This window comes from Leishmania infantum, chromosome 36 (genome assembly GCF_000002875.2).
Source record: "Leishmania infantum JPCM5 genome chromosome 36".
NCBI lineage: Eukaryota > Euglenozoa > Kinetoplastea > Trypanosomatida > Trypanosomatidae > Leishmania > Leishmania infantum.
In genome coordinates this window covers 20,181-47,500 of record NC_009420.2, presented here as the reverse complement: position 1 = coordinate 47,500, position 27,320 = coordinate 20,181, and the positions used below count along the sequence as shown (strand labels likewise).

General features: G+C 58.3%; 9 protein-coding genes across 9 annotated transcripts; all 9 read left to right on the top strand.

Moving 5' to 3' along the window:
- Positions 1 to 1,856: 1,856 nt before the first annotated feature.
- Positions 1,857 to 2,714, top strand: LINJ_36_0170 (conserved hypothetical protein; the record flags this gene model as incomplete). Its single annotated transcript, XM_001469553.1, has 1 exon — positions 1,857 to 2,714. One exon carries the CDS (start codon positions 1,857 to 1,859, stop codon positions 2,712 to 2,714), a length of 858 nt encoding a protein of 285 aa, XP_001469590.1.
- A 537-nt stretch (positions 2,715 to 3,251) lies between these two features.
- LINJ_36_0160 (fructose-6-phosphate2-kinase/fructose-2,6-bisph os phatase-likeprotein) lies at positions 3,252 to 4,709 on the top strand (the record flags this gene model as incomplete). Its single annotated transcript, XM_001469554.1, has 1 exon — positions 3,252 to 4,709. One exon carries the CDS (start codon positions 3,252 to 3,254, stop codon positions 4,707 to 4,709), a length of 1,458 nt encoding a protein of 485 aa, XP_001469591.1.
- A 2,240-nt stretch (positions 4,710 to 6,949) lies between these two features.
- LINJ_36_0150 (hypothetical protein, unknown function) lies at positions 6,950 to 8,884 on the top strand (the record flags this gene model as incomplete). The annotated part of the gene is made up of 1 exon (XM_001469555.1): positions 6,950 to 8,884. The coding sequence occupies one exon, from the start codon at positions 6,950 to 6,952 to the stop codon at positions 8,882 to 8,884; it is 1,935 nt and encodes a 644-aa protein (XP_001469592.1).
- An 806-nt stretch (positions 8,885 to 9,690) lies between these two features.
- LINJ_36_0140 (conserved hypothetical protein) lies at positions 9,691 to 10,797 on the top strand (the record flags this gene model as incomplete). The annotated part of the gene is made up of 1 exon (XM_001469556.1): positions 9,691 to 10,797. One exon carries the CDS (start codon positions 9,691 to 9,693, stop codon positions 10,795 to 10,797), a length of 1,107 nt encoding a protein of 368 aa, XP_001469593.1.
- Positions 10,798 to 11,681: 884 nt separating this feature from the next.
- On the top strand, positions 11,682 to 12,653 carry LINJ_36_0130 (putative mRNA capping methyltransferase; the record flags this gene model as incomplete). The annotated part of the gene is made up of 1 exon (XM_001469557.1): positions 11,682 to 12,653. The coding sequence occupies one exon, from the start codon at positions 11,682 to 11,684 to the stop codon at positions 12,651 to 12,653; it is 972 nt and encodes a 323-aa protein (XP_001469594.1).
- Positions 12,654 to 13,332: 679 nt separating this feature from the next.
- LINJ_36_0120 (conserved hypothetical protein) lies at positions 13,333 to 16,047 on the top strand (the record flags this gene model as incomplete). The annotated part of the gene is made up of 1 exon (XM_001469558.1): positions 13,333 to 16,047. The coding sequence occupies one exon, from the start codon at positions 13,333 to 13,335 to the stop codon at positions 16,045 to 16,047; it is 2,715 nt and encodes a 904-aa protein (XP_001469595.1).
- Positions 16,048 to 17,231: 1,184 nt separating this feature from the next.
- On the top strand, positions 17,232 to 19,091 carry LINJ_36_0110 (putative DNA damage repair protein; the record flags this gene model as incomplete). The annotated part of the gene is made up of 1 exon (XM_001469559.1): positions 17,232 to 19,091. The coding sequence occupies one exon, from the start codon at positions 17,232 to 17,234 to the stop codon at positions 19,089 to 19,091; it is 1,860 nt and encodes a 619-aa protein (XP_001469596.1).
- Positions 19,092 to 19,813: 722 nt separating this feature from the next.
- LINJ_36_0100 (conserved hypothetical protein) lies at positions 19,814 to 22,984 on the top strand (the record flags this gene model as incomplete). Its single annotated transcript, XM_001469560.1, has 1 exon — positions 19,814 to 22,984. One exon carries the CDS (start codon positions 19,814 to 19,816, stop codon positions 22,982 to 22,984), a length of 3,171 nt encoding a protein of 1,056 aa, XP_001469597.1.
- Positions 22,985 to 23,752: 768 nt separating this feature from the next.
- Positions 23,753 to 24,643, top strand: LINJ_36_0090 (putative leucine carboxyl methyltransferase; the record flags this gene model as incomplete). The annotated part of the gene is made up of 1 exon (XM_001469561.1): positions 23,753 to 24,643. One exon carries the CDS (start codon positions 23,753 to 23,755, stop codon positions 24,641 to 24,643), a length of 891 nt encoding a protein of 296 aa, XP_001469598.1.
- Positions 24,644 to 27,320: the final 2,677 nt, after the last annotated feature.

The following is a 27,320-nucleotide window of genomic DNA, read 5'->3' as shown; positions in this document are numbered from 1 at the left end:
CTCATTATACGCTTATGCAATGTGGCCTACCTGATGTGCGTGCTTTTTTTTCTTTGCGGCATTTGAGCGCACCTTCCGCCGTGGTGGACCTCACGCTGCCGCTCGCACTCTCATACATATAGGTTGCTGCTGCCGATGATGGCGCGGTTCTGTCTTGACAGTTCAAAAAAAGAAGAAAAGTGATCCTGCTCGCCCACCTCACAAGCAACGCCAGTCGTTTCTCCTCGCGTGCGCCCCTTGCGGACTTCTCAAGCCTTATTTCATAATATATGTTTACTGAGAACGCCTCCGTACTCGACCTCCTTTGTGTGAATCATCCCCTCCAAAAAGATGTCGGCTCTCCGCGCCACTAAAGTGCTGCGTCGGACTCTTATGAACTCACTGGGTGGACTCATCGCAGCGAATCCTTTCCCATTTTTTTTTGGCGCATTCCACCACCTGTTTCGCCTGTCATGTGATTGCTGGCTCCCAGGTAATGGCGCTCACTCGCAGGTCGTTAGTAGTACACCTTCACAGCTTACTCTCGACAGCGCGTGCGCACGTTGTGGCGCTGCCGCTTGACGAGATGCTGAAGCGCCGGTGAAACGGGTATGCCGCGGAGTGCCTTGGGGACGTTGCGGTCGTGCCTCTTCGGTGGGAACGTAGTACTTGACTGTCGGGACCCGCTTCTTGGGTCGGCAACAGCGACAGTGACGGTGACGCTGAGGAAGTCGCGGTGCGCATCGCTGACGAGAACATACATTGCCTCAAGGTGTGGTTTCTAGCTTCCAGTGTGCGCCTTGACAAGGGCGGTGATCGGGGTGCTCGTCTTGTGAGCAATCAGTCGACGATGCTTCTGTTTCATGCAGGGACTGCAGCAGACCGAGGCGGCGCAACAAGTCATGTGGACGCTGGGGCGCAGCTACGCAAAGCAGATGGCTCCTGGCACTCATGACGGACATTGGTCGGCGCTTGAAGAAGTCGTGAGGCAGATGCGAGATGCGGAAGCGTCTTTCGTACAGCTGTTCATGGTATCATCGGCGAAGCTCTTGCATGAAGCGCTTCGCATCTCAGCGCGCGTGGGGCCCGCGCTAGCGGATACCGGCTGTTGGTTGGATGTCGGCACGTTTTGATTTGACAATGCTGCTGCTCTCTCGGTCTTTCTGTTTTTCTGCTTGTCTGTGTGCGTTCCTGTTCAGCGGTGCCGCGAAGAAAGGATTCAACTGTGATCTCAAGAGGGCAAAGGTGACAGGAGAAACGGCAAAGGAGGGGGCAGAGGCCTAGCCGAGAGGGTGTCTTGGCCGCAGTGGGGAGGCCCTTTGGTTATTGCTGCTCCCCACTATTCTTTGAACTTCGTAAACGTTCTAGCGAGGTCCTCGTGACGGCGTTTCTCCGCATTGTACTGATCTGGAAACGGCCTTTAGTTCAGTACTTCTTGTGTGCTTGCAAGGGCGCATCACGCACGAAGGATCAACAAGAGAAGCGTCCTGAAGCAACGATGATAGGTGAAACTGAGCTTCGGTTCTTTGTTGACCTTTTTGCCATTGTGAGCTTGTTCCTGAGCCCGGCATCTCGTTCTCCTTGCCCGCGCTCGCTGAAGTCAACGCACAGTTTCTACTCCCGTCTCTCTCTCTCTGTCCGCTTCTTTCTCTTCGCCTCTCCTTCTGCGTTCCATGCGCGCGCCTATCGTCCTTACTTTCACCTGTCACTGTGCTTTGTGGAACAACTGAACACGTCGACTCTGCGCCCCTCCCCTCCCCCGACCTCACTTTCGCGGTGCAGCGGTGCGGCTTTGTTTTCTTCATTCTTTTTAGTCGAACCGCGCTCTGTGCATCTTTCGCCTTCCCTGCATATCATCGAGATCATAGACATCTACCATGCAGCAGCTTCAGGTGAGCGCCTGCGTGCTGCTCTTAGCGCTGCTCTGCGTTACGACTGTGAGAGGCAGCGGTGATCTTCAGCAAGGGACGTGGGATGTGAGCACTCTTTTACCAGGCCGTGGTGCTGTGCCTCCCAACTACGAGCTCACCGTACAACCAGGAAAGTGGACGGTGAGGGAGAGGGACAATGGGCGCCTTGGTCGCCTTTTCGACTACGCCGCCGCGCGCGTTGGGCTTGTTTACGCCGGCGTCCCCAGCGACGAGCACGCGCTGTGCCGCATGCCCTCGTCATCGACTCTAAAGCTTGCGGCTGTCCGCACGGACGACGGCGTTCGGCTCGAGTGCCAGACGGTGTGGTTCTCGCCGTCCATGTTGCGCTCATTTGAAAATGACGGACTTCTGCTTCGCCGCTTTGACCCTGCCGAGCCACTGTACAGCGCCGACAACGGAAGGTGCCTTGCTACGCCGTGGCGCGTGCGGGAGCTCTACGTGGCAAGGATGGGAGAGGGCTCTGTGCTGCTCACCGGCGTCCTCGTCGGTGGCGCGTCAGACACGCAGGAGCCGTGCAGCGTACATTTGGAGGTTAGACATCGTCCTATCGCGTCAGGAAAGGATTCGTCGTCTTCGGGTTCCCTTGTCTCCATCGCGATGCTGCTCATGGTCGTCGTTGTGCGCCTGCTACCGCGTTATATTTTGACCCGAAAAGGCCAGCTGGACAAGACGAGTTACCGCGGCAAGAACCCCACCAGCCTAACACCGACTCAGCGCCTCCATCTGCTGCGCCAGCAAAAGGAGATCATCGAAAAGATGAAGGCGGAGGATTCCGCCAACGCGGCCAAGCGCACCGCCGTGTAAAAAGGCTGCCGGCGGAATTGTTCGCCTGTGCCTAGGATGTCATGTTGCGGGCCGACCTTCTGCTCAGGGCGCAAACACAAGTGGACCGCGCTTCGTCGACAACGAGTGGTAAGTGGGCGTGGGACGGTAGGTAGAGGAACACGCACATGACACTCGTGCGCCGAAAAAGGACGCAGGGTCATCGCTTTACGTCTACCATGGGCACCACTAGCATTAGGTCTCAACGCTTTCCTGTGAAAAGTTGCGTGCGTTGCTTCTGAAGCGAACAGTCCACAAGAAAGAGCGTTTAGTGCGCACGGGTGCATACTTCAGCATCACCTCAGCCCTCCCTTCCTACCAGCACCTGCTTTTTGTATTCCTCGGCAAGACGCCCACTCGGTCATGTGCATCTTCTCTCTCTCTCGCGTTTCTCCTCGCCTTTATTTTTTGCTTCTTTCATTTCTCTTCGCTCACGTGCCTCGCGCGACACTGCGGCATTTCGCTTTCGACAGTGGAAACGTGTGCTGGTGAGATAGCGACGTGCACCGAGCCTCGCAAATGGTCCTCGTCCACCTGAGGGCGTCGAACGTGTACGATGTGGGGGGCATGAATGAAGCGAACACCATCGACTTTAGACACATGGTGGGGGTAGAGTACCACACTCAGCGAGAGGTGGTTCGCCCACCGCCGTCTCTCACAGACACTAACGCCAATCATGTGGCGATGGTCAGCATGGGACTATACCGTTTCTCCAATGCGACGAGTCCAGTTGTCATCTTTGTCAGCTCCGAGGAGCGATGCAGCATGCCGGCGCGGTTCTTCTGCACCCGGTTTGTGCATTACTTTCGGTGGATAGGCGAAAGTGTGCAGCTGTTTGTTGCCTCCAAGAGCTTCCAAGATCATCGTCCGACGCCGTACGCGACGCAACGGGATACATGGCTTCAAGAAAACCGACGGTGTGTGTCGGCTGCCTTGGACTACTTCGACTCGAATCCGAAGCTGGGCTTTGTCGCCACTCCCGTTGCAGTTATGTTTACTGACTGCGACTGCGCGGATGCCCGTGCAGCACTGGTGAGTTTGCTCCCCCCTGAGCGCTCTTTTTTAATTCGGCACGTGCGGTTTGCGGAGGAGTGGGAGAGCCACAGGCAGAACTCCTATCGCTTTATCGACGTTAGCCTCCAGCGGCAGGCACTGCGCGCGTCGCGGAGCAGCGGCAGCGTTGTCTGCTCCAGCCTCACCAGTTTTCTCAACAGTATGCTTCCGACGCTGTATCAGCTCTACTCGGCGGAGCCGCTGGAGGGCGCGCCAGGCGAGACACTCAAGTCGTTCCCGCCAATCTTCTTTACCCGCCACGGGCAGTCCGAGTACAACGTCGAGGATCGACTCGGCGGAGACCCGGACTTGACGGAGACCGGCCGAATCGACGCCGAAGACATTGCCCACTTTTTTGAGCGTCAAGTCAAGACGAATGTAAACTTGTTCGACCATCGCACCACCGTGTGGGAGGAGGACGGCGACTTTGAGGTGTGGTGCAGCCAGCTGCGACGCACCCAGCGCACAGCGCAACCCACCGCCGACATACTGTCCCACGGTGTTCTCAAACCGTTCAAGTCGCTCAACGAGATTCATGCCGGCATCTGCGAGGACATGACCAACGAGGAAGTGAAGTCCCTCTACCCCTTTATCCAACGCTTTCGGCATACTGACAAGGTCGGGTTCCGCTACCCGGACGGCGAATCGTATGTCGACCTCGTCCGCCGACTCACACCTCTGCTGAACGACTTGAACAATTGCATGAAGTGCGTGGTGGTTGTCGCGCACCAAGCCGTGCTCCGTACTATGCTGTCTTTCTTCGGCGGGCGGCCAGTAGAAGAGGCCGTGCATGTCCCGTGCCCACAGCGCACCATTTGGGCGTGCACAATGAACCGCCTTGGAGAACCGCAGCTGGCTGAGATAGCGTTGTCGCCTCGCCAGACTCAAGACGAGGGACCCGAGGCCCACTGGCAGGGCTGGTAGGCAGTCCGGCTGCGTATATGTTTTGGTGTGCGCCTAAGTGTGTGTGTGTGTGCTTATCAGCGCGCCTGCCTGCTCCACGTGCGCGTCCTGTGCTGCGTTGCTTTAGGCTCTCTTTTTTTGCCGATATCGGTCTCGAACGCCGCTTTCATCTTTGCACATTTGCCAGCGCTTCACGTTGATTTCTTTTCGGCGACTCTTCTGGCCGTGCTGTACGCTGCTACCTCTTCGCTCGTTTCTTGCTCTACCACCCCTTCTCTCCAGCGCGTGCACATATAAACGCACCTCCCAAACCGACCTTGTTGTTTCCGTTCTTTCCCTTGTTATTGCTGAGCGATCACGGCGTTAGATCACGCCGCGCGCCGATGAAGGGCGTGGAAAGGTATAGCGGGGCCGTTGTTCACCCCCTCTTGCAGCCCTTTACTAACATGCACATGCGCAAGCGCATGCTGACTTCGCCTCGGAGAGCACGGCTACTGCGCGACTCGAACCGCAAACCTGCGTCCGAGGGCAGATCAATAGGTGTGCCCTCAGGTGATGGGGAAGTGAAGGACCGTACGAGAGAGAGGGGCATTCTATGGATGATGCTTCAGTAATGGCTTCCTGTACATTTTTGTTGTTGCTCTTCATCATCTTACCTGATGACGCGGGGGGATAGCTCAATGCGTGGTATCCCAGATCTCAGTGCCCTTACTCTGTGTGGAGAGGCCATGCCGAGCCCCCCTTCTCCAACCTCTCCCAATGTCAGAACCATCTGTGGTAGTGGTAAGGTCAAGTGCCCTCGAGTTAGCGATTCAGTGTGGTGCATCGCTACAGATGCCGGCGGTGAGGTCCTGGATGGTGCCTTGCTGGAGAGACCTGCGGCAGCGAACACGCTTGTACCACCCACATGATTCGGCGGAGTGCCGGCGTGGCTCGGACGCGTCTCTCACCCCCCCCCCGCCGTCTGCACACTGCCTACTGGTGGTGGGGAGCGTGAGTGTCACCCGACGAGGAGGGGGAGGGGGAATGTACCAGAGGTGGCGGCCGGCGTGATTGGAGGAGCGGCTGTGAGCCGGCCTGCGAGGCGGCCGTGATGGGTAGAGTATGTGGGCCGGGCCCGTGCACTGGTGACCGAGTCGTTGCGTTGCTGCAACGCGCGTTTCCAGCGCTGCTTCACACCAGGCGATGGGGCGTGTGACAGGGCCGCTGTGGAGTGAAGCTGAGCTCGTGCTGTATGGCAGAGAGTGGACACGCTGAATATGAAAAAAACAAAACAACGCTGCATGGTCTTTCTGCGCGTGTGTGTAGCTGTGCCTGCCTCCTCTTTTCTCTCCCCCTTTTTCGTTTTTTTTTCGTGCTCCGTTTTGCCGTGTGGTGCCGGCGGTCGTTTCCCTATTCTCAGTGCGGGTCGTGATGGAGCCCTTCCTCTCTCGACGAGCAAGGACGGCACGAAGTTGTGCACGGCGGCGTACCTCACGAAAAAAAGAAGAGGATACTAGCCCCCTCTTTCCTCTCCGCACATCCTGCGTGTATGCTGTATGGCGAATGAAGCGAGGGGGAGGGGGCTGAAAGGTTGTGTGCGTGCGAGCGTGCGCCGATGGTATGTCGAGATGGTTGCAGAGTACCCCGCACGCCTTTTTCTCCCGCTGCACTCTCTGTGATAGTAGGGGAGATAGGTGGGATGACGGGGCACAGTGTTGCAGCGTCTGTGCGTTCTTCGCCCCTCCTTTTTTTCTCGCCCTGTAAAAGTGCGCGCTCACTCCTTCTTTGTATTTGGTATGTTGCCTGTTACTCTTGCACAACTCCCCACGTCTTGTCTCTTACGCGCTTTTTGACTGCACCGCAAACACCCAAACGATTCTGCGCAGCATACATCGTCGCACCTCGTCCCTCACACAGTTGATGCACGCAAGGAGGAGCGCACGCAAGCCGAAGAGACGCTGGGCGATCGTGCACTGCACGTACCATTCCCCCGAGAAGACAAGAAAGGAGAGAGACGTGAGTGAATTAGCCCTCAGGGACGCGCGCTGCATCGTCGGTGAGGAGAGGTGAACAAGCCGGCGTACAGCAACAGCCACAAGGCGCATCGTTTCTTTCCTGTGCGTCGCACACCTTCTTTCCCCATCCCACTTTACGCGCGGAGGGGGAGGGAAAGGGCTGTGTCTCACGGGGGCGGGACGCAGGTGCACCAGCAGACCCCCACTGTGCGGAGAAAGCCTATCATTTTATCGCGCGACAACGAAGGAGGGCGGCGACAGGCAATGCTCAAGCAGCTCAAGGAGACGGTGGTGTCTGCCATCTCGTCAAACCCGCTTAACGCGTACGAGCTGGCTACCTCCGGCACCACACTTTGTGGCCGTAGCGACTTGTTCGAGAAGTGTGACGCTGTCGTGCGCGCCAATGGAAAGAAGGTGTCTATATTCACCCTGCGTATAAAGAGGGTGTTGGAGCGTTGCACTGCTAGCGAGGCTCTCGCGCTCATCAAGGCGGTGAAGGAGAGTGTCGCACTGCTGACCCACATGCGCCACCCCGGCATCCTTAGCATCGAGGATCAACTGGTAGAGGACAAGAAAAAGATATGGTTTGTGGCGGAGCGGGTGTCGATGGTGCTCGCGCCAGAGACCGTTCAGGGCCTGCCTCTTCAGGTGAAGCTGCTGGGACTTTGCCACTGCGCCGAGGCCATCCGGTTCCTGCACGAGAAAGCAGAGCTTCTTCTTCTCAACTTTGCCCTCTCCTCCATTTACGTAACAGAGGACAATCAATGGAAGGTCGGCGACCTCTGCTTCGCTGTGCCTCGAGCTCAGCTCAGCGCACCACCGCCGCCGCCCTTCCCCTTCCACAGCGTGGCGGCGCCGCTACTGGACTACCTGCCGACGGAGTACGTGGAGTTTTGCACTAAGAAGGCCGATGCCGCCAACAGAGACCTTTTCTCCGTTGGCGCCGCGCCGCTCGTGTACCCAGACAGCGACACGTACGGCTTTCTCGTTGTTACGGTGGAGGTGTTGCAGGGGAAGCGGCTCTTCAACTGCGGCGGCAACCCACAGGAACAGCAGCGGCAGCTGAGCACTGTCGAAGGGCACATATCACGCTACTTCCCTGCGGGAGCGTTGCGATTGCCGCGCCCACCGATCTCGACCGTCGTCATCACCGGCCCTTTCGCGACGCCGGACATGAAGACGCTCACTGGTTTGTTCTCCTTTGGCATCCTCGACAGCGACACACGCTTTAGGCTGCTAAAGGCGCTCTACGACGGCCTTACGAAGGGTGATTTCTGCGAGGCTGTCATCGTGTCGGACATTGTGCCTCTCATGGTGCAGGAGAGCAAGGCCGATGCCATGCTTCGCTTTGTGCTGCCGATTCTTCTGCTTTGCGCCGGCACCCTCTCTGCCGGCAGCTTTGATCGCACCTTGCGCGAATACTTCGTGTCGCTGCTGACTGCCATTATTCGTGCTCCGTCGCTGCAGCCGGCCGCCGTATACGCCGAGCAAGTTCTACAAAAGCGCGAGGGCATCCATAAGCACTTTGCGAGCGTGGAGGACAGGGCGACACTCATTATTCCTCTCATCCTGAAGCTGATGCCGAGTGAAGGAAATGAGCGCCTCCAGAAAGGCAGCCTGGAGTGGTTCCGTGACGTGCTGACGCAGACCCCGACCGTCAAGCTCGGTTTGCCGAAGGACATTGCCGCCCGCCTGCTCAAAGTGGCCGCGTCCAACGCAGACTCCTTTGCACTCGCCTTCCAGTGCCTCGAGAAGATCCTCACCTTCTGCGAATCGGAGACTAAAATGGACGTGGAGGCGAACCTGACGCGAAGCATTGCGAACACCTCCATCTCCTTTACATCCGTGCAACTTGATTACATGCTCGGCCTATTGAGGGGCATAGAGGAGAAGATGACCCCAGAGCATCGAGCCGTCAAGTCAATCCCGCTTCTCTGTCCCCTCTTGCTTCACGCGAATGGAACGGTGCGGCAGTTTGCCGTTGCGTCGATTGTCAGGTACGCGCAGATGCTCGGCAGCGGCTCAGCACCAGCGACAGCGCCACCACCATCGAGCGGCGGCTCCTTTTCCTCCTCAGCGGCGAACTCTGGAGCACCTGCAGCACTCGCTGGTTCCTGGACGCAACCCACACTGCCGCCTTCAGCCGCGCCACCGCCAGCGTGTACAAACGACGACGTTTTTGCGTCTCTGTTTTCCTAGCAGTGAGCCTTATCTACGTGACTGCGCGTGCGCATGCTGCGCCCATGGAAGCAACAAAAAAAAAGAGCGTGCTCCAGTCTCCATCTCTAAAGCACGCAACACAGTGGTGATGCGTGGCTTTTACTCACCCTAGACCTCCCTCCCCACCGTGACCGCCTCCCCTGCTCTTCTTCGTTTTTCCTTTTCACTCCTTTGGCTGCCTCTGCTGTCTTTGTGCCGGCGCTGAACTTCGTCGTGCTTTGTGGGGTGTGCGCGACACGTGGGCAGAGCATCGTGCCGCTGCTGCAAGAGAGCGAGCGAGGCTACCCTCTCTCGCGCCTTCGTCACTGCGGTGATCCACGGGGCTGTGTTTGCGCGGCAGGCGGCGGCCGCCGGTGTCGCACCCTTTCCCATGTACGCTAGCACACACAAAACGGCGTATTCCTTGCCTACTTCCCGCTCTCTCGCATACGGTAGTGAGGTGCCGTTTTGCGCTGTCGCCGGCATTCAGTCACCAGCGCTGGCCTCTCGCTTCCGTGTCTTTGACTGGCCGGGCCGACTTAACTCTTCTTGTCTCTGCCCCGCATCTGTCACTACGCTTCTCCCTCTTTCTGCCGGTCTGTCACTGCATACCCCGCCACCTCGCCGTTCTGCGCGACGTAAGCTTGGCATACCTGTGAGAGCACTTGAGCAGAGCGAAAGGAAACACCGACAAGCAAACACGACAGCAGCAACTGCCATGTGGGTTGCGTTGCGGCAGCAGCGCTACACCACTCCACGCACAAACACCACAAGGTCTGTCGGCGTACGCTTGTAGGTACGCTACCATGAGCAGTGATTGCAAGGAGACAGAGTCGCCGCAAGCTGGCGAGCCTTTGGCGGCGGTGAAGCTTCCATCTGTGAATTCCTCGTCATCTGAAGACACTGACAGCGACACGTACACTATCAGTCAGACTCTCTTCGATGCCCTGACGGGGAGGGGATTCAGCGAAAACGCCATCAAGAAGTCCATCGTTGCCGGCTGCATTGACGAGGCTACGTGCACGCAATGGATTCAGATGCACGAAGGACACCCAGAGCTCGACACTGCGCTCGAGGATGGCGCCGAGGTGATCATCAAAGCCAAACGCGTCTTGACGGAAGCAGAGCGCGAGGCCAAGGTGAGGGAGCTGCAAGAACGTGTGAGGCGCAACAAAGAAGAGGAGAAGCTCGAGCTGCAGCGTAAGGAGCGAGAACGTCTGGAGGTGGGCCGCAAAATGCTGCGAATGAAAAGCGAGATGGAGGAAGTGCGGCGAAAGATGAACGCGGAGGAGGCGCGACGCGAGAATGCAGCCGACTTGGAGGCAAGGCAGCGCATCAAAATTCAAATCGCTGCTGACCGACTAGAGCGTAGAGGGCACACCAGGGAAGAGGCGCTCGCGCTGGCGGAGAAAGAGTACGAGGAGGCGGCGGCGAATGCTCGCGCGGAAGCGGCGGCGAAGCTGGAAACTCTGCAGGGGGCGCAGGCTCCAGCGCAGACGACGACATCGTCGAGTGATGGTACATGGAACCTGTCCGCCGTCACCGCACCTTCGTCTGCTCAGAATACACTGCTCGGCTTGTTTGCCGGAGAGGCCCCCACATGTGCGCAGTCGCTTGTCGAGAATATACGCAAGCGCGCATCTGCTGAGCAGACGGGCGAATGCGTGCGCACTCTCCGGCTCATCCTCGGCAACATTGTGAGCGACCCGTTTGACATGAAGAAGCGCACATTGCGCATCTCCACAAAGGCATTCCGTGATGCCATTCTCCCTGTAGACGAAGCGGTGCGGCTGTTGCGTTGGTGCGGGTTCGATTTATCAACTGATGCGGCCAGCAATCAGACCCTTTGCCTCTCCACCGTTGTCGTGCGTCGCCTGCACCAGGCGCTCGCGCTCCTGGACAGCGAGTGGTGATTACCGCTTTCGGTCAATTCTCATGGAAGTCGATGCGCGCGCGTTTTTGCGTGCTTGTTCTTGAAGGAGTCGATATCGTCCCAGCCTGACGCGGGAGCGTATTCTCTCCGCATCGCAGTGTGTGTGTGTGTAAAGAATGTGGAGTGCAGTGCGCCCGGTGTGTGCGTGTGTGTGTGTGTGGGGGGGGGGCAGCTGATTGTTGTCTGTCGCTTCAGTCGATCTGTTTTCCCTCACTACCACTGATAGGGAAGATGAGGGAAAGAGAGAAAAGAAAGCGCACCAAAAACAAAAGGCAAGCCGGGAAGGCGCAGCGCTGGTGGCGTCTCGCGCAGAGACGATGACAGCATGTGCCGAGTATGTGAGCGCGCTTGAAACGTAGCGTTAGGATGAGTTCCAACTGCTGAGAGTTCTCCTTGAGAAGCAGGCAAACGCGCACCCTACTCACACGCACACAGGAGAGGGGGGTACTCGATGTGGTGGTGCTGCTTATGTGCACCGGCGAGGATCGCGGCCGTTATACACACATATCGCACCCGTTCATGCGACTTTTCTTTGGCACGAGAATGGAATGCCTTTCCCTGCTTACTCTGTGGCTGTCTTTGTCCACTGTTTTGCCGTGTTGGCGCTTACTCAAATGTACGCGTGATTTCATGCGTCTGTGCGTGCCGCTTCTCATGAGCGAGCGTGCGAAAAATGCAATCTGCATCTCCAAGTACAGACTACGCCATTCTCCAGCGTGGCGTTCTCGTCAAGATTAACCTTGTTGAAACTGCGCTTTCCGTTTTTTTTTTGCGTGCGGAAGGCTCACATACACGTCGCCACGCAACGCCACCGTTGTCGGCAAGTCATCCAAGCGCGCACAGACTCTCACGTGAGACTCGAGAATGTCACAGAACCGGGCGGCGGCGGCGTACGATGACGTGACACGAAAGCGGAAAGACGACTGGAGTAGTCAGCAGGTGGCGTTTCGACACTTCAACAACTTTGTAAAAAAGGCCTTGATCCAGTTTTCTCTCGACTGCGTGTTAGCCAACGCGGCTGCCTCGCCGTCAGAGGGTGCGGTGGTTCTCGATCTTGCCAGTGGACGAGGCGGGGACATCGGTAAGTGGTTTTTCATGCAAAGTCCGTCGCAGAGCAACCCCCGAGCGCTGTCGGCTGCCCTGCACACCTCCGTCTACGACTGCTACGATGTCTCTCTCGAGTGCATCAACGAGGCGGAGAGACGATGTAAGGAGATGATAGCCGCCATGGAGAGACCGCCGCAGTGCTGTGCCTCGTTCACCGTGGCTGACTGTTTCACTGAGTCGTTTCTACGAGGCACCTTGCCCTGCTCTCCGCATTTTGGTCGCTACAGCGTTGTGTCGATTCAGTTTGCGTTCCACTATGCCTGCAAGAGTCTCGATCTCATCCGCGACGTCTTCTCCGCTGTCTCTGATGCTCTCGCTCCCGGTGGTGTGGTGCTCATCACGACAGTCGACATAGAGATGCTCTCCAAGCGGGCGGCGGAGGGCACGTTAGGCAACGAGCTGTACAGCATCTCTTTTCCCAATCCACCTGAGTACGCCGCAGCCTGCAACGGCAATGCCTTGCTTGTCACGGGCACTGAATACCACTTCCGCCTGGATGGCTTCGTTGACTGCCCCGAGTATGTGGTGCCGCACGATGCGGTGGTGCAAATCGCGAGTGAGGCCCGACTGCGGCTTTGCGAGGGCATGTCGAAGCCTTTCTCCGAGTTTGTGCCGGACTACTCCGCAAACTGGAAGGCAAACAAGGGCAACAAGCTCAGTCCGGCGGAGCTGGAGCTTGTGACCTTGTATCGCGCTCTGTGCTTCGTGAAAGAGAAGGTAGCACTCTAGCTCTTGACACTTGTGCAAAAGCATATTGACTGTAGTCGCCGACCCCACAACCCGATGAAAGCGTTCCTCGCACGGTCGCCCCTGCGTCGGTGTGACGAGGACAGTATTTTCTCTTCTGCCGGCGCTGGATGGGACTGGATTGTATTATTGGTTGCTCGCATGTGACACTTATCTCGCCGCCCTGTCATGATTTACGAGGACATGCTTGTGCTTGGGCAGTGCCAAGTCTTGTCTCGCATACTGGCAAAGCCAAGTGAACACTCACTCACACATCTGCGCACACGCCATGAAATGCCGACACCGTCGGCTGCGGCACTGCAGGGGGGGGGAGAGGAAGGGGCAGCAGCGTTACGAGGACCTGCGCTTATGCCGACTTCAGCTCTCCGCAGGTGGCCTACGTATGGAAGGGGCAGCTCGGTTTGCTTCTGTCTGCGCTGCGAAGATGCGCTACTACACTCCTCCTCCTTCCCTTGCTTTCGGTGGCGACAAGAACACTTGTGGCGTAAGCGCACAATTCTGCTGACCGCTCGCCCTTGTTTGTTCTCGTTCCTGGTGGCTCTCTGTCGCCTTCTTCAATGCCTTGCAGGCCTAAGCTACCGCTCCCCTCTCTTCCTCTTTTTTCTTCATCTCTGTATGCGTGCCACATGTGTATGTGTGCGTGTCCGTGTATGTGGCAGTGATGGGGAGGAGGGGCTGCTGTATGCGACAACAGAAACGCACACGCCCCGCCTTCACTACACGCGTCTTCCTGTTTCTTGTGGTGCACTGCCGCTTCTCACTCTTTCCGTTTCTCTATCTCTCTTTCACATCGGCAGGGCAGGGCTGCAAGGGAGAGGATTGCCCCATGTCCTCATACCAGTTTGCGCGGCCAAGCGACGGTGCTCTGCGCACTGCTTTGAAGGCCGTGCTGACAACGTCGCAGCCACCGACGCTGGTGCCTCACCCGCCTGCGAGGAATGTGGCCTGGCGCCCCCGACGCATCGTTGAGGAGCTCAAAGCGCTGAGATGTGTTGAGGCGCTTTCATCCTTTGAAGCGGAGCTCCGAGGACTAGTGGGCCTGCAAGAGACACGGTGTCGCACGAAGCTTGTCAACCGTGCATACAGGGACGAATGCGCCTTGCGCGAAGTGGAGCACCTTCTGGCAGCCGAAGCTGCTCAGCGCCGCGATGTGACGAAAAATTTTTTCGCCATCGTGCGGCCTCCGTTCGAGGTCCTTCATCTGTGCTTGCAGGAGGAGCTCACGCGGCGATCTCTGCGCTGCGAGGAGCGTTCCATTTGGCGCGCGCTGCAGCTACGTGCTTCAGGCTCACGCCTCGGCCTCACCGAGGCAGACAACCGCGCCGCACTTGGCGCTTTGGAAGAGTTCTCCCGTGACGAGCTCAGGAACCGTCGACTTATCGAGCTGGGCGATAACGTGCAGCGTGAAATTGTTGTTCAGAGTTGCCTTGCCGGCCATTTGCGGTGCGTCGATCACTCGAAAGGGGCGCAACGTGTGCGTCGGCGTTTGCAGTGGCAGGAGGAGATAGACAGGGCTACAGTGGAGCGACTGTATTCGCTACACCTCATCCTGCTGCTGCAAGACATGAACGTAGATTTCGCCGCGGCGGTCAAAAGAGATGTTGTCCTCCTTTCCGAGGCAAGCCGCGCGACGACGCAGCAGGTGCGCGTCGCAGACTGCGAAGAGTGCGTGCTCGCCTGCCTTGAGCAGGAACAGCGACTTCGGCTTACGTTAGAGGAGCAGGAGCACACCGGCTTCAAGGCCGTGACGCAGGCGTTTCTCCTCGGCTGGCGGGGAGTCTACAAGCAGATTACGAAGGACTCTGACGTTACAAGCGTCTTTGGCAAGATTGAGCTGCTCGTCCGGCGTGACATTGTGGACCGGCGGAGGGTGGAGCTGGGCTCCCTGCTACTTGCGTTTCAGGCGCAGACGTGCGTGCTAAAACGGCACCAGGCCGAGCGTCGGAGCTTGTGTCAACAGTACATCGGCGGCGCTCGCTTCATCAGCACTGAGGAAAACAGGGAGGCAAATCAGCTCTTCTGTGATCACCACGTATGGGAGTGCCAGCAAGCGACCCTGCATCGTGCCACCGTGCTGGCAATTGAAGAGGTAGCCTCCAGTCGCGCCATCCGCGGCGCAGAGGCGCAGGCGCGCCTGGCGTGCAAGCTAAAATACCTTGCGGAGAAGCTTCAGCTCCAATGCGAAGAAGGACGGCAGCGTGTTGCTGAGGAGGAGGAGCGCTGCCTAGGCGAGCTCCGTGAGCGTTACGTGCATATCTTTTTCATCAAAGGAGCGGGGAGGCTCTTCGACGGCGAGCGAGCTGAGCGCATGCTCATCGAAGTTGAGGAGTCGGCCGCAGCTGTCGACACGCTTCTGCCGCTGCGGCAAGCGCTGACACATTCTCTAGTCTCCGACGCCTGCCGGCCTTTGTCGAGGTTGGAGGATGAATTCCGTGCACGCGTGACGGTCGAGGAGGCGCGCGAGCGTTGCTGCCTCGTGCGCCAGCACGTCTTGCTCTCGGAAGCGGCGCATCGGATTGGGCTCTTCGAGCTCGAACACAACTTTTGGATTCGCCACATCACTGCGCAGGTGTCCGCCATGGAGGCCGACGCGCGTAGACTCCTTTGCAGCTCCGCGGAGGCGGAGATGTTACTGGTGCGGCAATGCGTTCTGGAGGACTGGGAGTGGGAGAGAAGAAAAAGTATCCGTAAATGCGAGGTGCTCGTGCGGGAAAGCCTCGCGTTCACCATCAGGTCGCCTGCGCGGCCGTCGTTGTCACGCCTGACAGATGCGACGGACATGTGGGGGGCGTTGGAAGCAGACTGGGGAGATGCTGCCTCCGACGTGGCGACGTGGACCGCAAACTGGCCGCTACACGACCGACCCTCGCTCACATGTTACTCGACTCTTCGCTGCGAGGATGTGCTGTTAGAAGCGTACTTGGAGCGCGATTTGATCCACTTCATGGAGCACTGCGAGTGGTTGCAGGTTTTGCACCACACAAGTACGACGAGCTCCGCAGCGGAGAGCTCTGCCGTCGATCGAACTTGCTGGAAGCTGGACAGCTTGTCGATGCGACTGGAGCCGCAGCAGCGCGCCGCTTCCATCAACGTGTGGCACTCGAACCAGTCGTTCGACGTCAGCTTTCAGCTGACGCAGCAGCCCGATGAGGCGATCGTTGGCGAGCGCACAATTTCTTTCTACGCACCGGACGCAGGAACGACAGCAGCGCTGATGCAGCGCGACACAGACGCTGGCATGGTCTTCTTTCTGATTCTCGATGACGAGGGAACGGTGCTGGCGTGTGCCACGATGGTGGTCGAGGTTGCGCCCAAGTGCTCTGCGCACCTGTGCATCCCCCTGGACAGCAATCGGGGATTCGTCCGCCTTGTTTGAGGGGACATGTGTGTGTGTGTGTGTGTGTGTGTGTGTGTGTAGAAATAGCTACGCTGCGCTCGGCGGGGCACAGGGCCCATGACTTGCTCATGTAAAGTACCGTATTCTCTTTTTCTGTACTAGTCACCCCCTCTCCTCCCCCCTGCGTTGTTGTAGTGCCCCATGGCGCTAGGCGGATGCATGGATGGGCACGCAGATGGGATTGGAACGGCTGGACAATTCCCCTTGGCTGTTGCTCGGTTGGAAATCTTCTTCGTCGTCCCGCGCCCCTCTCCACATTGTATCGCTGTATTCGGCCACGGCAATTTTTTTTTTCTTCGTTTCGCATTGCTTTGGATGTCTCCCTTCCCCATGTTTTAACTTGAGAGGCGCCATGCCGAAAACGAAAAGAAGGGAGGGAATGCCGACATGAGCGGTGCCGAGCCCAACGGTTAAAGCTCGAGACTGTTTTCCTATGTGCGCGACAGCAGGGTTGCCCTGCTCTTACACGGTGGTGAGAGAAGCAGATGACGAGATGCTGCCATTGTGCAAGCTTCATCTTGGCCGAGTGCTCACGCGCTCGATGATCGAAATCGATATGCATGCTGCTCAAGCACAGCTGTGCCCTGGAACTGACTTCCAAGTGTGCTTCATCTCGCGCAGGCAACGCCATACAGCCTCATCGGCCTGGATGGACACATCGGCCGTCTGCTGCCTCTTTTTCACACTTTTTTTTCTCTGCATTGTGTGTTCTGCCTCCCCATCTTTAGTACCTGGGAACGGAGGCTGGCTTTACGAATCCGAAACCGCTGGCAAGGGTGGATCGCGTTAATTGTGCGTACGCGAGACACAAACGTTTGCATGAGTGCCACGGCGGCATCGCTGATCCCTCTGTGCCTTTTGCTCATCTCGACTCACAGCGCCCTGTCCTTTCCCTAAGTGACGAAAAGGGGGCACTTCATGACGCCGTAGTGGGGTGTGAGGCCTTTGTCGCTTTCTTTCTCCGGTAGTGCGGCCAAAATTCACGTAGATGGCTGACAGCGGCGCGCGCGCCTTGCCTCCACAACTCCCGCGCGCCGTAGTCGCAGACATCGACCCACGACTTGTCCTCGAGGAGTCGGCAGGCCGTCTGCTCGAGCGAGTCTTGACGGAGCTCATCACCGCAACTGCGGCTTCTGGACCGGCTTCTTGCCATACGCCCACGGATGACAGCGATGAGCCGGAGCGTGCGTGATCAGGCGAACAGCCTGCAGCACTTTCAGCAGCACTCACGACTTTATTTCATTGGGCAGTGGAGGACGAAGATGGAGGATGTGTTTCGTGAGTGGTTCATTGAGCACCCAGAGTGGAACCATGGTACACTGGAGCAGCAGCGCACCTTTGTCCATGTCGACATGGACGCCTTCTTCTGCTCCGTGCAGCTGGCAAAGCCGGAGTACGCCCATCTGAAGACGAAGCCGGTGGGTATTGCTGCGGGCAAATACAACAGCGACATCTCCTCCTGCAACTACGTGGCGCGCTCGTACGGCATTCACGCCGGGATGTACGTGAACTCTGCGAAAGAGCGCTGCCCACAGCTGGTAACCCTCGGCTACGACCTCGAGGCATGCGAGCGCGTCGCCAAGACTCTCTACCAAATCATCTTCGATTTGTTTCCCACGGGTGTAAAAATGTCAATGGAGGTGTACAGTATCGATGAGGTGATGCTGGCAGCTGACACCGCCGACTACGCTTTGCTACAGTCCTTCTGCGAGACCGTTCGCAGGGAGCTGTTCAGCGCAACAGGGTGCACGGCTTCATGCGGAATCGGGCCCAACATTATGCTGGCGCGCCTCGCCACAGACCGCGGCAAGCCGAACGGGATTTGCGTTGTCCACGCCAAGGACGTGGCACAGACCATGAACGCACTTCCGCTGGAGTGCATTCACGGTGCGGGGGAGAGCACGATGGAGAAAATCTGCCGCGCGCTGCGTGAGCAGGGCATCATAGACGAGAGGACTGACGCGGGCGGCGTCACGTGCGGGTCTGCGCAAAAACTGAAGCGTGAGGCTTTGCAGAGGGTTCTTGGCAAGAGGCAGGGCGAGACATTCTACCATCTAGTCCGTGGCGAGGACGGCCGCGTCGTCACGCGCACGGGCGATCCGGAGGACCAGCGGCATCTAGGTAAGCGGATTCCCAACGCTGTTGGTTGTTCCATGAACTACGCGGTGCGTCCTGAGGGGGTGGACGACGTATGGAAGATTGCGCGTCAACTGCTGGACGATGTGTGTACCAAGCTGCGGCGCACCGATGCAGTTGCCCAGGGGCTTCGCGTCACCCTACTGGAACGGCATCCGCTGCATCCGAAGGAGACGCAAAAGTACATGGGCCGCGGCAAATGTGTGGAGGTGCATTTGCCAATCAAGCTTCCGCACGCGATGGCGGCTGACGAGGTGGAGGCGATGGAGCTGGAAATCCGGAAGGTGGTCGCCCCGTTGTTGGTTGCGTCGCGGGCTATATCCGATGCGGAGCGGGCGGCACAGCTGGGCCTCTCGTCAAGCGAGATGGACCTCGTGATTTGGACCGTCGCTATCGCGTCTCTGCGTGATATCGTCGTCGCGGATTTGCGTGGAATGACGGTGCAGGCGACGGGCCTCCGGCAGAAGCAGCAGGCGCCTTTAACACGTCAGCGCATCAGTGGGCAGCAGATGACCCTTGCAACTGGCTTCTTCAACGCGAAGCGACCGCGCACACAGGACGGAGTGACAGTGGTGGAACCCACACCCGCGCAGCCTCCATCTGACACTGTGCGTGAGCGACCTGCTGATAGCAGTGTAGACGCCGCGACACTCTATCTGTTGTACGCTCAGCCGTGGCCACGTCGTGATGACGCTACAGCGGCGCAGTGGCGTCGCGGCTGCGAGAGTGCCTGCCGTCAACTCGACTACCCTGTTGTGAAGGCATATCTTCGCTGTGCCCTGGCGAAGCTATCCGAGTGGCCCGAGCCGCAGGAGGCCGCAGAAACCTTCCAGCAGTTGCTCTCCTTCGCGAACACCCGTCTTCCGGCGCCGCTCAACTTCTTGTGAACTGGTGCTGTTCTTCGCGGAGGCCTTTGCTATTCACGGCGCCACAAACGCGGCTCACACAAGTGTCCACGTACCCCCCGACTTGTCTGCCGCACGCCGCAAGGGACAGCGCCCGGTCTTGCCTCCTGCCTCCCACTCTCACCACTGAGTGTGGAACTTGCGAAAGCTGGAAAGGGCACGGGACGGGCCTGACCTGCAGTTTTCTGTCTTGTTTCCTCACCTCTGCGCACGTGTGCGAGACCCCTGCCATGATCTGCGGTGTGTCGGCTGTCGCGGTGGACACGAAACGAAAGATGCACGCTTTCTTGCCGAGGGACACCGTATGTTTGAAGGATGTCTGCGTCTTCTCCTTGCCTCTGCGGTCGCACGTGTTGTGTCATGTCACTACTCTTCTTTTCCTCTCACTGCCTCTCGCACGCATTTTGTGTTGCATACCCCGCTTATGCTTCCTCGCGTCTGCCCTTACCCGGTCTGCTGCATTCACACATGCTCGCGCGCACAGTGGTGATTGCCCCCGTGCATTGACCGGGAGCCAAACGGGTGTGCCAACACCGGAATCATAAGAGCTGGGCACACAGCGAATCGAAAGGAGCGAGCCAGCGCACATTCACACGCCCGCACGTTGACCCCATCAAAAGACGTTCTCCGGGAGCTCAAGAGAGGGGGGGGGGAGGTGAGCGGTGCAGAAGCCGTGTGGAAAGGATTCCAGACAGCCGCGAGCGATGGTGCGCGTTGCCATGTCCAGTCACATTGAGCAGGCTGCCACTTGCTTGCGTTGCGGCAACCACGACGGAGCCGCTGCCGCGCTGCGGGAGCTGGAGGTGGGTGAGGGTGTGCGGACGCTGCAAACTGCAGTGCAGTGCCTCATGAACGAGAAGGGCGCGAGCGATGACGTGTATGTCCGCTTCGTCGCCTTCAAGGTGCTGGTGTATGCGCTGACGCGCTGCCGAGATGGCCGTCGGCAGCAAAGCGACACGGTGATCGCTTTTCTACTCGGCTACGCCTATCAAATGACGGCGCAGGTGGAGACGCCCGCGTGGACGCCGGTAGTGTCGGAACTCGCCACAGCCACAGCTGTGGCGCTCAAACTCGGCTGCGTCGGTGATAATCTCGACGTTTGCGTGGAGGAGATAACAGCAGTGTGCGTGGGCCTCGTTGATTTAGCGCAGACCTGCACTCCATCTCCAAAGGCATACCTTCATCGCATCATCTGCCAGTCCGCTGTGGAGGAGTTCGGTCTTTTCAGCGCGCCCTCCCGCTATCGAGGATTGCCAGTGCGCGTGCACCGGCACTGCCGGAAACTGTTCGCCGAGGAGGGCCGTCTACCCACCCTAATTCAGGCCCTCCTTCGCGGCCTCCTCGTGTCAGCAGGTGAGTCATCTATGTCTGTGGACAAGGGGCTAACGGCACTGGTGTCGTGCCTATCCTGGCCGTCGCATCAGTTTTTCGAGGAGGACTCGTCGACCGAGGAGTCGTGTGGCGTGTTCTACGTCGCCCATGAGGAGTGGGATCGGTTGCTTGTCGGCGACGTGGGCCTCGAGAGCGGCGCGTGCGTCACTGTGCACGGTGTGCTGCGGGAGTGGTACGGAAGCGGCGCCGTGAACGGCGTGCCGGTCAATCGGCAGAAGGTCATCGAGATTATTCAGCTCTTGTGCTCTTTCAAGGGCAGCGAATGGACGGAGGGGCAGACACTGCGCTTCCTTGTGTCTTCCCTGTCGCTATGCCTGGATGTGTTCGAGCACCTGTCCCAGTGGGCCACGGAAGACGATTTTCACCTTTTCCCGCTTTTGGCCAACGCGATCCTGCGACTGGTGTCGAACTACGTGGACTTCTTCTTTCACCCGCAGGCGCACGCCCTCGTCTCGCGACTGACGGCCTTGACAGGCTTTCTTATTCGACGCGACACTTCTAGCAACACTGACACTGATGTGATGTCGTGTGTGGATGAGATGCTGAGCGTCTGGTTTCACTTAACGTCCTACATTGACCGTAACAGCTTTTCCGGAAACGGCTCCGAGACGATTGCGCAACGCCACCTTATCAGCCAAGGTTGCCAATCCATCTTCTCCACGTATCTCGACACCAAAGTTAACACTGACGCCGCCGAGCTGGAGCTGGACTGCTTTGCCGACACCTTCACCAATTCGCACCTGCACCTCGTTGCGCAGGTCGGCCGCCTCTGCGCTAGCAACACATGCGAGCTGCTTATCCGATACTTGCGGTCGCTGCGATCCACCTTGGCGAGCACCCTCGGTGCTGGCGGCGCTGCTCCTACGCCGCTCTTCGAGGCTCTTTGGACGCTGCTGAAGATTGTCGGCTTCTTCATTGCCGACCCGCTCGAGGGTGAGCAGCCCTACATCCCTCGCTGCTTCCTTGAGATGGGCTCACAAGGCAGTGCGTTGCTGCTTCACCTTGTCAAGGAGGTGGACGCACTTCTGCCACTGTTGCAGAACCCTGCAGCGGCGAGCCCGGCAGTGCTCGCGGCCTTCCTTGACGTCCTCACACAGTACATCAAAACGTATGTTGAGGCCGAGGAAAGCTGCACCCTCTACGCCGACGCCTTCAGCGGTGGTGCGGACATGGTTGTGCAGTCGCTGCTTGCCGTAGTGGGTGCACTACGCCTCACTCCCTTCGAGGAGGAGTCGACTTCTGCAGCTTGTCGGCTACTCGACTCCGTGGCAGACAAGAGCAGCCGCGTGCGCAGCTTCTGCCACCGTCAGGAGGCGTTTCAGGTGTTGACGCGGGCTGTACAGGAAATTCATCGATTTCGCTTTTACGGACACACACGGGGACGCCTCATCGCGTTTGTCATCTCGTGCTGCTCAGACGCGGACAGCGTGCAGGCACGGCTTCGCGACTTAGCCCTCTCACCGTCCTCTGAGGATGATGTGAACCTGGTGCTAGAGCTGCTCAGTTCACTGGCGGGGCTTTTCGAGTCGCTGCACAGCCAGCAGGTTATTCGGTGCGTCTTTCCGGCCTTGCTCGCGACAGGACAGCGACTGATTGGCGTATCCGCCTCGAAGTTTTATGAGCGCGAGATCGTCATCGAGTCTATGCAGTGTGTGCGCAGCATGTTTGTCACCTGCTCGCCTCTTCTGGAGGACAGCGACATTCGCATGCTGCTGGACCTTGTCGTCGCGGAGCTGCGCTACGCTGTGACGGCCCTGCAGAGCAGCAGCGCGTGGACTTCTGCCGACGGCGAGGGCGACAGAGCCGAGTTCATTATCGCAACCGCGAGGCTTCTCAGCTCCCTGGCGCAGTGGAAGGCGCTGGACTGCTTTCTCTCCGACGACGACACACGCGCAGTCTCGATTGCCACAGTGGAGGCCGCCGGTGCGTTGCTGCGTCACATGGACGAGCGCTCACTGAGCTTGCCGAGTCTCGAGGATGGTATTTTCACCTGTATGGAGCTCTGCGCCGAGTCTTTCACCGCGGACTTTGTGTTTGCAAGCTGCTCCGATGCGTTTCTCTCCGCTATGCTATATGCACTCAACAGTGAGCGGGCCAACATCCAACGCGCCGGCATCTCCGTCACAGCCAGCGTCGCAGCCTTCTTGGAGGCTTCCACTCCCCCGGCGAGTCACGCCAGCGCGTGCTGCGACCTGCTGAAGGTCGTGCTGCGCTCCCTGACGTCCGGAAAAGTGTTCTTCAGAAATCTACGGCAGATATCTCGTGTCCTTCTCATTTTGGTTCGAGGCTTACCGTACGATAGCCTGGTTGCGACGGTGGAGACTGTGATGAGGGAGGTCTCCAACTGCGACGCGTTTGTCACCGCCATCTTCCCAGCACTCCAGTCGGCTGCCGGGAGCGCCAACGCAAGCGAGTCTGGTTTTGAGGAGCTATTACAAGATGCTCTATCCTCTGTTCACGGCACTACCATCATAGGCGCCTAGCGCGGTGTGCAGGGCCACGCTAACGGGTGCGAGTAAGATTTGTGGATAGAGGAGACGCTGAAGCGACGCCTCGCATCTTCTTTTCCTCATTTTGGCCAACAAGGAGGTATGAAGGCAGTGGTGCGTTTGATCACTGATTGCCTCGCTGAGGCCTGCTTCGTGCGTAAGCGAAAGAGGAAAGATACATACAGCGCTCTAATCGAACTACGTCCGCCGAGAACGATATCAGTGGTGTCCCCCCCCCCCGCTAGCGTCGCATCTCTTCGTGCTCTTGGCACTCAGTAGTGCACCCTTCTCGTTTCTGCAGCGTAGCAAAGAGGCTCTTTGGTGTATGCGTAAGAGCGGTTGCCTGCGACCGACAAGTTTGCGTCGTTTCTTACGCCCATCCCTGGTCGCCGCCGTTTGCGTTCCTGGTGCGTTATCGATTTTCTTTTTGTACTCTCCTCATCGCCGTCCTCTCCTCTTTCTGTTCACTTTCTCTGCGGGCGCCGCGGCTGCGGTCTTACGCTGCTTTGGCGTCTAGAGCCGTGCCGCGTCTTCGCTTTCGCATTCTGTTTTGTACGAAGGTTTTCTTCCCTATCTAGTCACCAAGGCAGCAGCGGTGTACCTCGCGACATCCGGTGCACTGGTGCGTCGGTGTTGAAGTGTATGTGCAGCTCTCTCTCGAAGCAACCTTGCTGACTGCGATTCTCACAACTGGCAGCCCCCTCTCCCCCTTCACATACACACACGAGCGAACACAGCCACTCACACCTGCTCCGCCTCAACATGGCGTTGATTCAGACCGCCCATGACGCATGCTCCCGCAAGGTGCACTGTGTCCGCAAAGGCTATCTGAATGACCCGTTTGTGTCCTTCTTCGAAAAGGACCACACCATTGTGAATAGTCCGCTGATGAACCGTGGAACCTGGCTGCGGACAACGGCGTTTGAAAACTGCGTGCGGGGCTTCGCGACCGCCGCCGGACAACCGATCCAGGTAATCAACTTTGGCGCAGGAATGGACACGCTCTACTTCCGCCTAAAGCACAGCGACCCGCAGTTTCCGGTGCAGAAGTTTGTGGAACTCGACTTGGCTGATCTGGTCGCTGAGAAGGAGCGCATCATCAAGCGCCACGGCGAGATGCAATCGATGGTGGGCTCACAGTACGTGCTGGTCTCCTGCGACCTGTATGACGCCAGGGGTGTTGCGAAGGCGCTGAAGGAGCACCTGCACGGCGGCACCCCTACTATCATGATCGCGGAGATGGTGTTCGTGTACATTGAGGGCTCCGTCACCACTAATCTATTGCGAACTGTGATGAGCGACGTTGTCGAGCCTGGCACAAAGACTATGCTTGTCACCTACGACGCGATTCAGCCATTTGATCGCTTCGGCAAGGTCATGGTGGAGAATCTACAGCACTTCGGTGCCGATTTCAAAGGAATCGGCGACTTTCCCACGCCTGAGGCACACGCGCAGCGGTGCAGCGAGCTTGGTTTCAAAGCAGTCAAGTCCGTCACTATGAAGAACCTCTACCTTGGCGTGCCACGTCAGATTCAAATTCGCCTCAACAAGCTGGAAATGATCGACGACTGGGAGGAGTGGAACTTGATGCACGAGCACTACTGCTTCGTCGTGGCGTGCACCGAAGACACCCCGCTACCAAAGCTTTTTTGAATCGGCTTCTTTTCTTTATCGAGCAACGAGCCGCTGCGAACACTGTGGTTAGCCTTTTTTTTTACTACGTCGTGCATTGGCGAAGGCGAGTGGCGGTGGTGGCAGCTAGAGGGATGGAAAGGGAGCTGCCCCCCTCTGCCGCTGCCCCGCAGCCTCTCTGAAGGATGCTCCTTACCTTAAGCGCGCACGTAACTTACACGACTGTTTCTTCCACTTGCGTGGGCTGCGGAACCTTCACTCTTTTTCGTCTGCCGTGACGCTTGTTTTCTTGCTTCTCTCGACGACTGTCTGTGGAGGCGGGCGTCGCATGTGAGAGAGTCTGACTTACTGTGCCCATGTTCGGGTGTTTCTGATGACCACTCAGGCACCTCCATGCACGTATAGGGAGCCCCATTCACTGTTTCTCCCCCTCTGTTTGCTAGAAGGCTACCCATCGTTTCGTGACGTTTCCTTACGCGCTTCCCACATATATTGCGGTACAGACTGCCATCATGTCAGGGGCGATCGCGTTGCTTCGCAACCATCATCCTCTCACAGGTGCAGCGACAAGAGGCTGCGGCCGTCTTGCTTGCAGCTGTCGCGCGGTGTGTGAAGCAATGATGCTGGAACATAGCAAGCGCTGCAAGGACAACCGTGCCAACCAAGGCACAAAAGAGCCCGTGCCGCTGTTGCGGCGGACGCACTCTCCCTTCGCATGGCGTCCGACACGAGCCCTACAGCGGTGGAGGATGACATGCTGCGACGGATCTGGGTACAAGTGTTGGCGCTGCTGGGCCCTCGCGTGCGCCTCTCATTTCGGCGTCTTTGACGATTGTGAGTTGGCGCACAGCGACGAGGTGGTCAAGTTTGCAGAATTAGGCAATATCAGAGACGTCAGCGCCAAGTGCATGCATTAGGGACCCCAACACTCTGGCCTCAGACTCCAGGCCGACATCTCCCGAGACGGGGATACACGATGCGGCACGCTGCGACAGGAAGTGCTTGGCGGCGGCTGTCCCGCACCGGAGGAGCACAGATTCTGCGCCCACGAGACGGCAGGAGCTCATCCTCGCCCAGGTCCCCACGGTCACCTGCGCTTGCACTGGGGATCGCTTTAGCGGCGGGTGGGTGGTAGCACCAAGCTGACGATGGTGCGCTGCCTACTACTCTTCTAGCGCTGTGGTACCTTCGCCACCTCCGCATAGCCTCCGGTCTGCATGTTGTTTCGGGGCGGGCATCCGACCCAGCGTTGCGCCGAGTCTGCAGGGGAGGATTTTTGAATTGCTCGACGCTCAAACGACACCTCGCCTCGCGCTGTGGTCTTGAGCCGCAATGGTGCGATTACGCGCACATCGCACGCGCCCTGCACGGGCTCCTCACCTGTGAGAGTGTCTGCCGCTGCCCCCCTGTGCCCCGTTCAGGAGGACGAGCTATGTGCTCTTCGTGCGCAGGCACACGTTTCTTCGTGGACCCTTTCCCCATGGCACACACCTAAGCCTGCCAATGGTGTGCAGACTCAGCAGAAGATGAAAGTTCCCCATGTCGCCGCAGATGCATAGCGACGGCCCACCTGTCGCGGCGCATGCGAGCAAGTCATCTAGACACGCCCCACCATGACACAGACGGAAAAGAAATATGAAGACGGCGAGCAAACCTACTGGGACAACAATGCCGTGCTGAAGCAGGCCCTAGGATCCGAAAATGCGTGCACTGGGCGCACGCTGCCTGTTGCACAATTCAAATTCTGCATCATATTGCAAACAAGGTATCAGGACATCAGCAGACCAAGAGCAATTCACGGAAAAGACCCAACAAGATCCACACCGATCAATTCCAAACTGCTTGTGTGCAAAGCATGCGGCATCCCCCCTACATCCCGACCGGGTGCACTGGTGAGACACAGGTGGCGGAGGCATGACGAGAGGACCCCGCGTTTACGTCATCGAGCCCTCCTGGCTCCACTGTGGAGAGTGACCGCGCCACATTGTGGTATGCCGTGGCTGGAAGCGGCTCGCCGCCAAAAAGAAACACGGGATACAGGTAGGGGGTGCGCAGAGTCTATGAGAGCCTTGGCCTGAAGCTGGTCAACGTGCCCTCCCTGAGCTCATGCGGCATGCGTCCAGATCCCTCTTCCTCCTTCCACTACCCGCACAGTGGATGCCACTGCCTCGGCCCCTGGAGCATGGCCCTGGACGGGGGAGACCGCCTTTGGCTCGAGGGGTTACCGCCCCCCCCTTCTCTCCACCCCGAGTCTCTCCGTCTGGCGCCGGTCGTGCAGCACCTATCCGACGAGGGGACGAGGAAGGGCACGAAGAGTCCGCTGGACGCGTTGAGCCGATTCGACGGCAGACGGTATTCGCCCGAGAAGATCGAGATCTCGCGGTGCTCCTACAGAGGCCGGTGCGCTGACATGGTATGCCGCAACTTCTTGACTGGCTCATGGCAGAACAGCGCCTTGACAAGGAAAAGAAACGTTTTGTACAAAAGGAACGCCCTAAGTGTCGAAGCGCTCTGCAGGGCTTGGCGTACCCATCGCTACTTCAGAAACGGGGGTAGGTTCGTATGAGGCTTGTCGCGTGAGGTGCTGCTACAATGCAGGACACGTTTGTGAGCGTCAAGTGCGCTGGGCTGCGCTTTTCGGATAGTCTACGAACGGTGCTCTCTCGTGACGTTTCTTCTCTGTCCGTCTTGCCTGGAT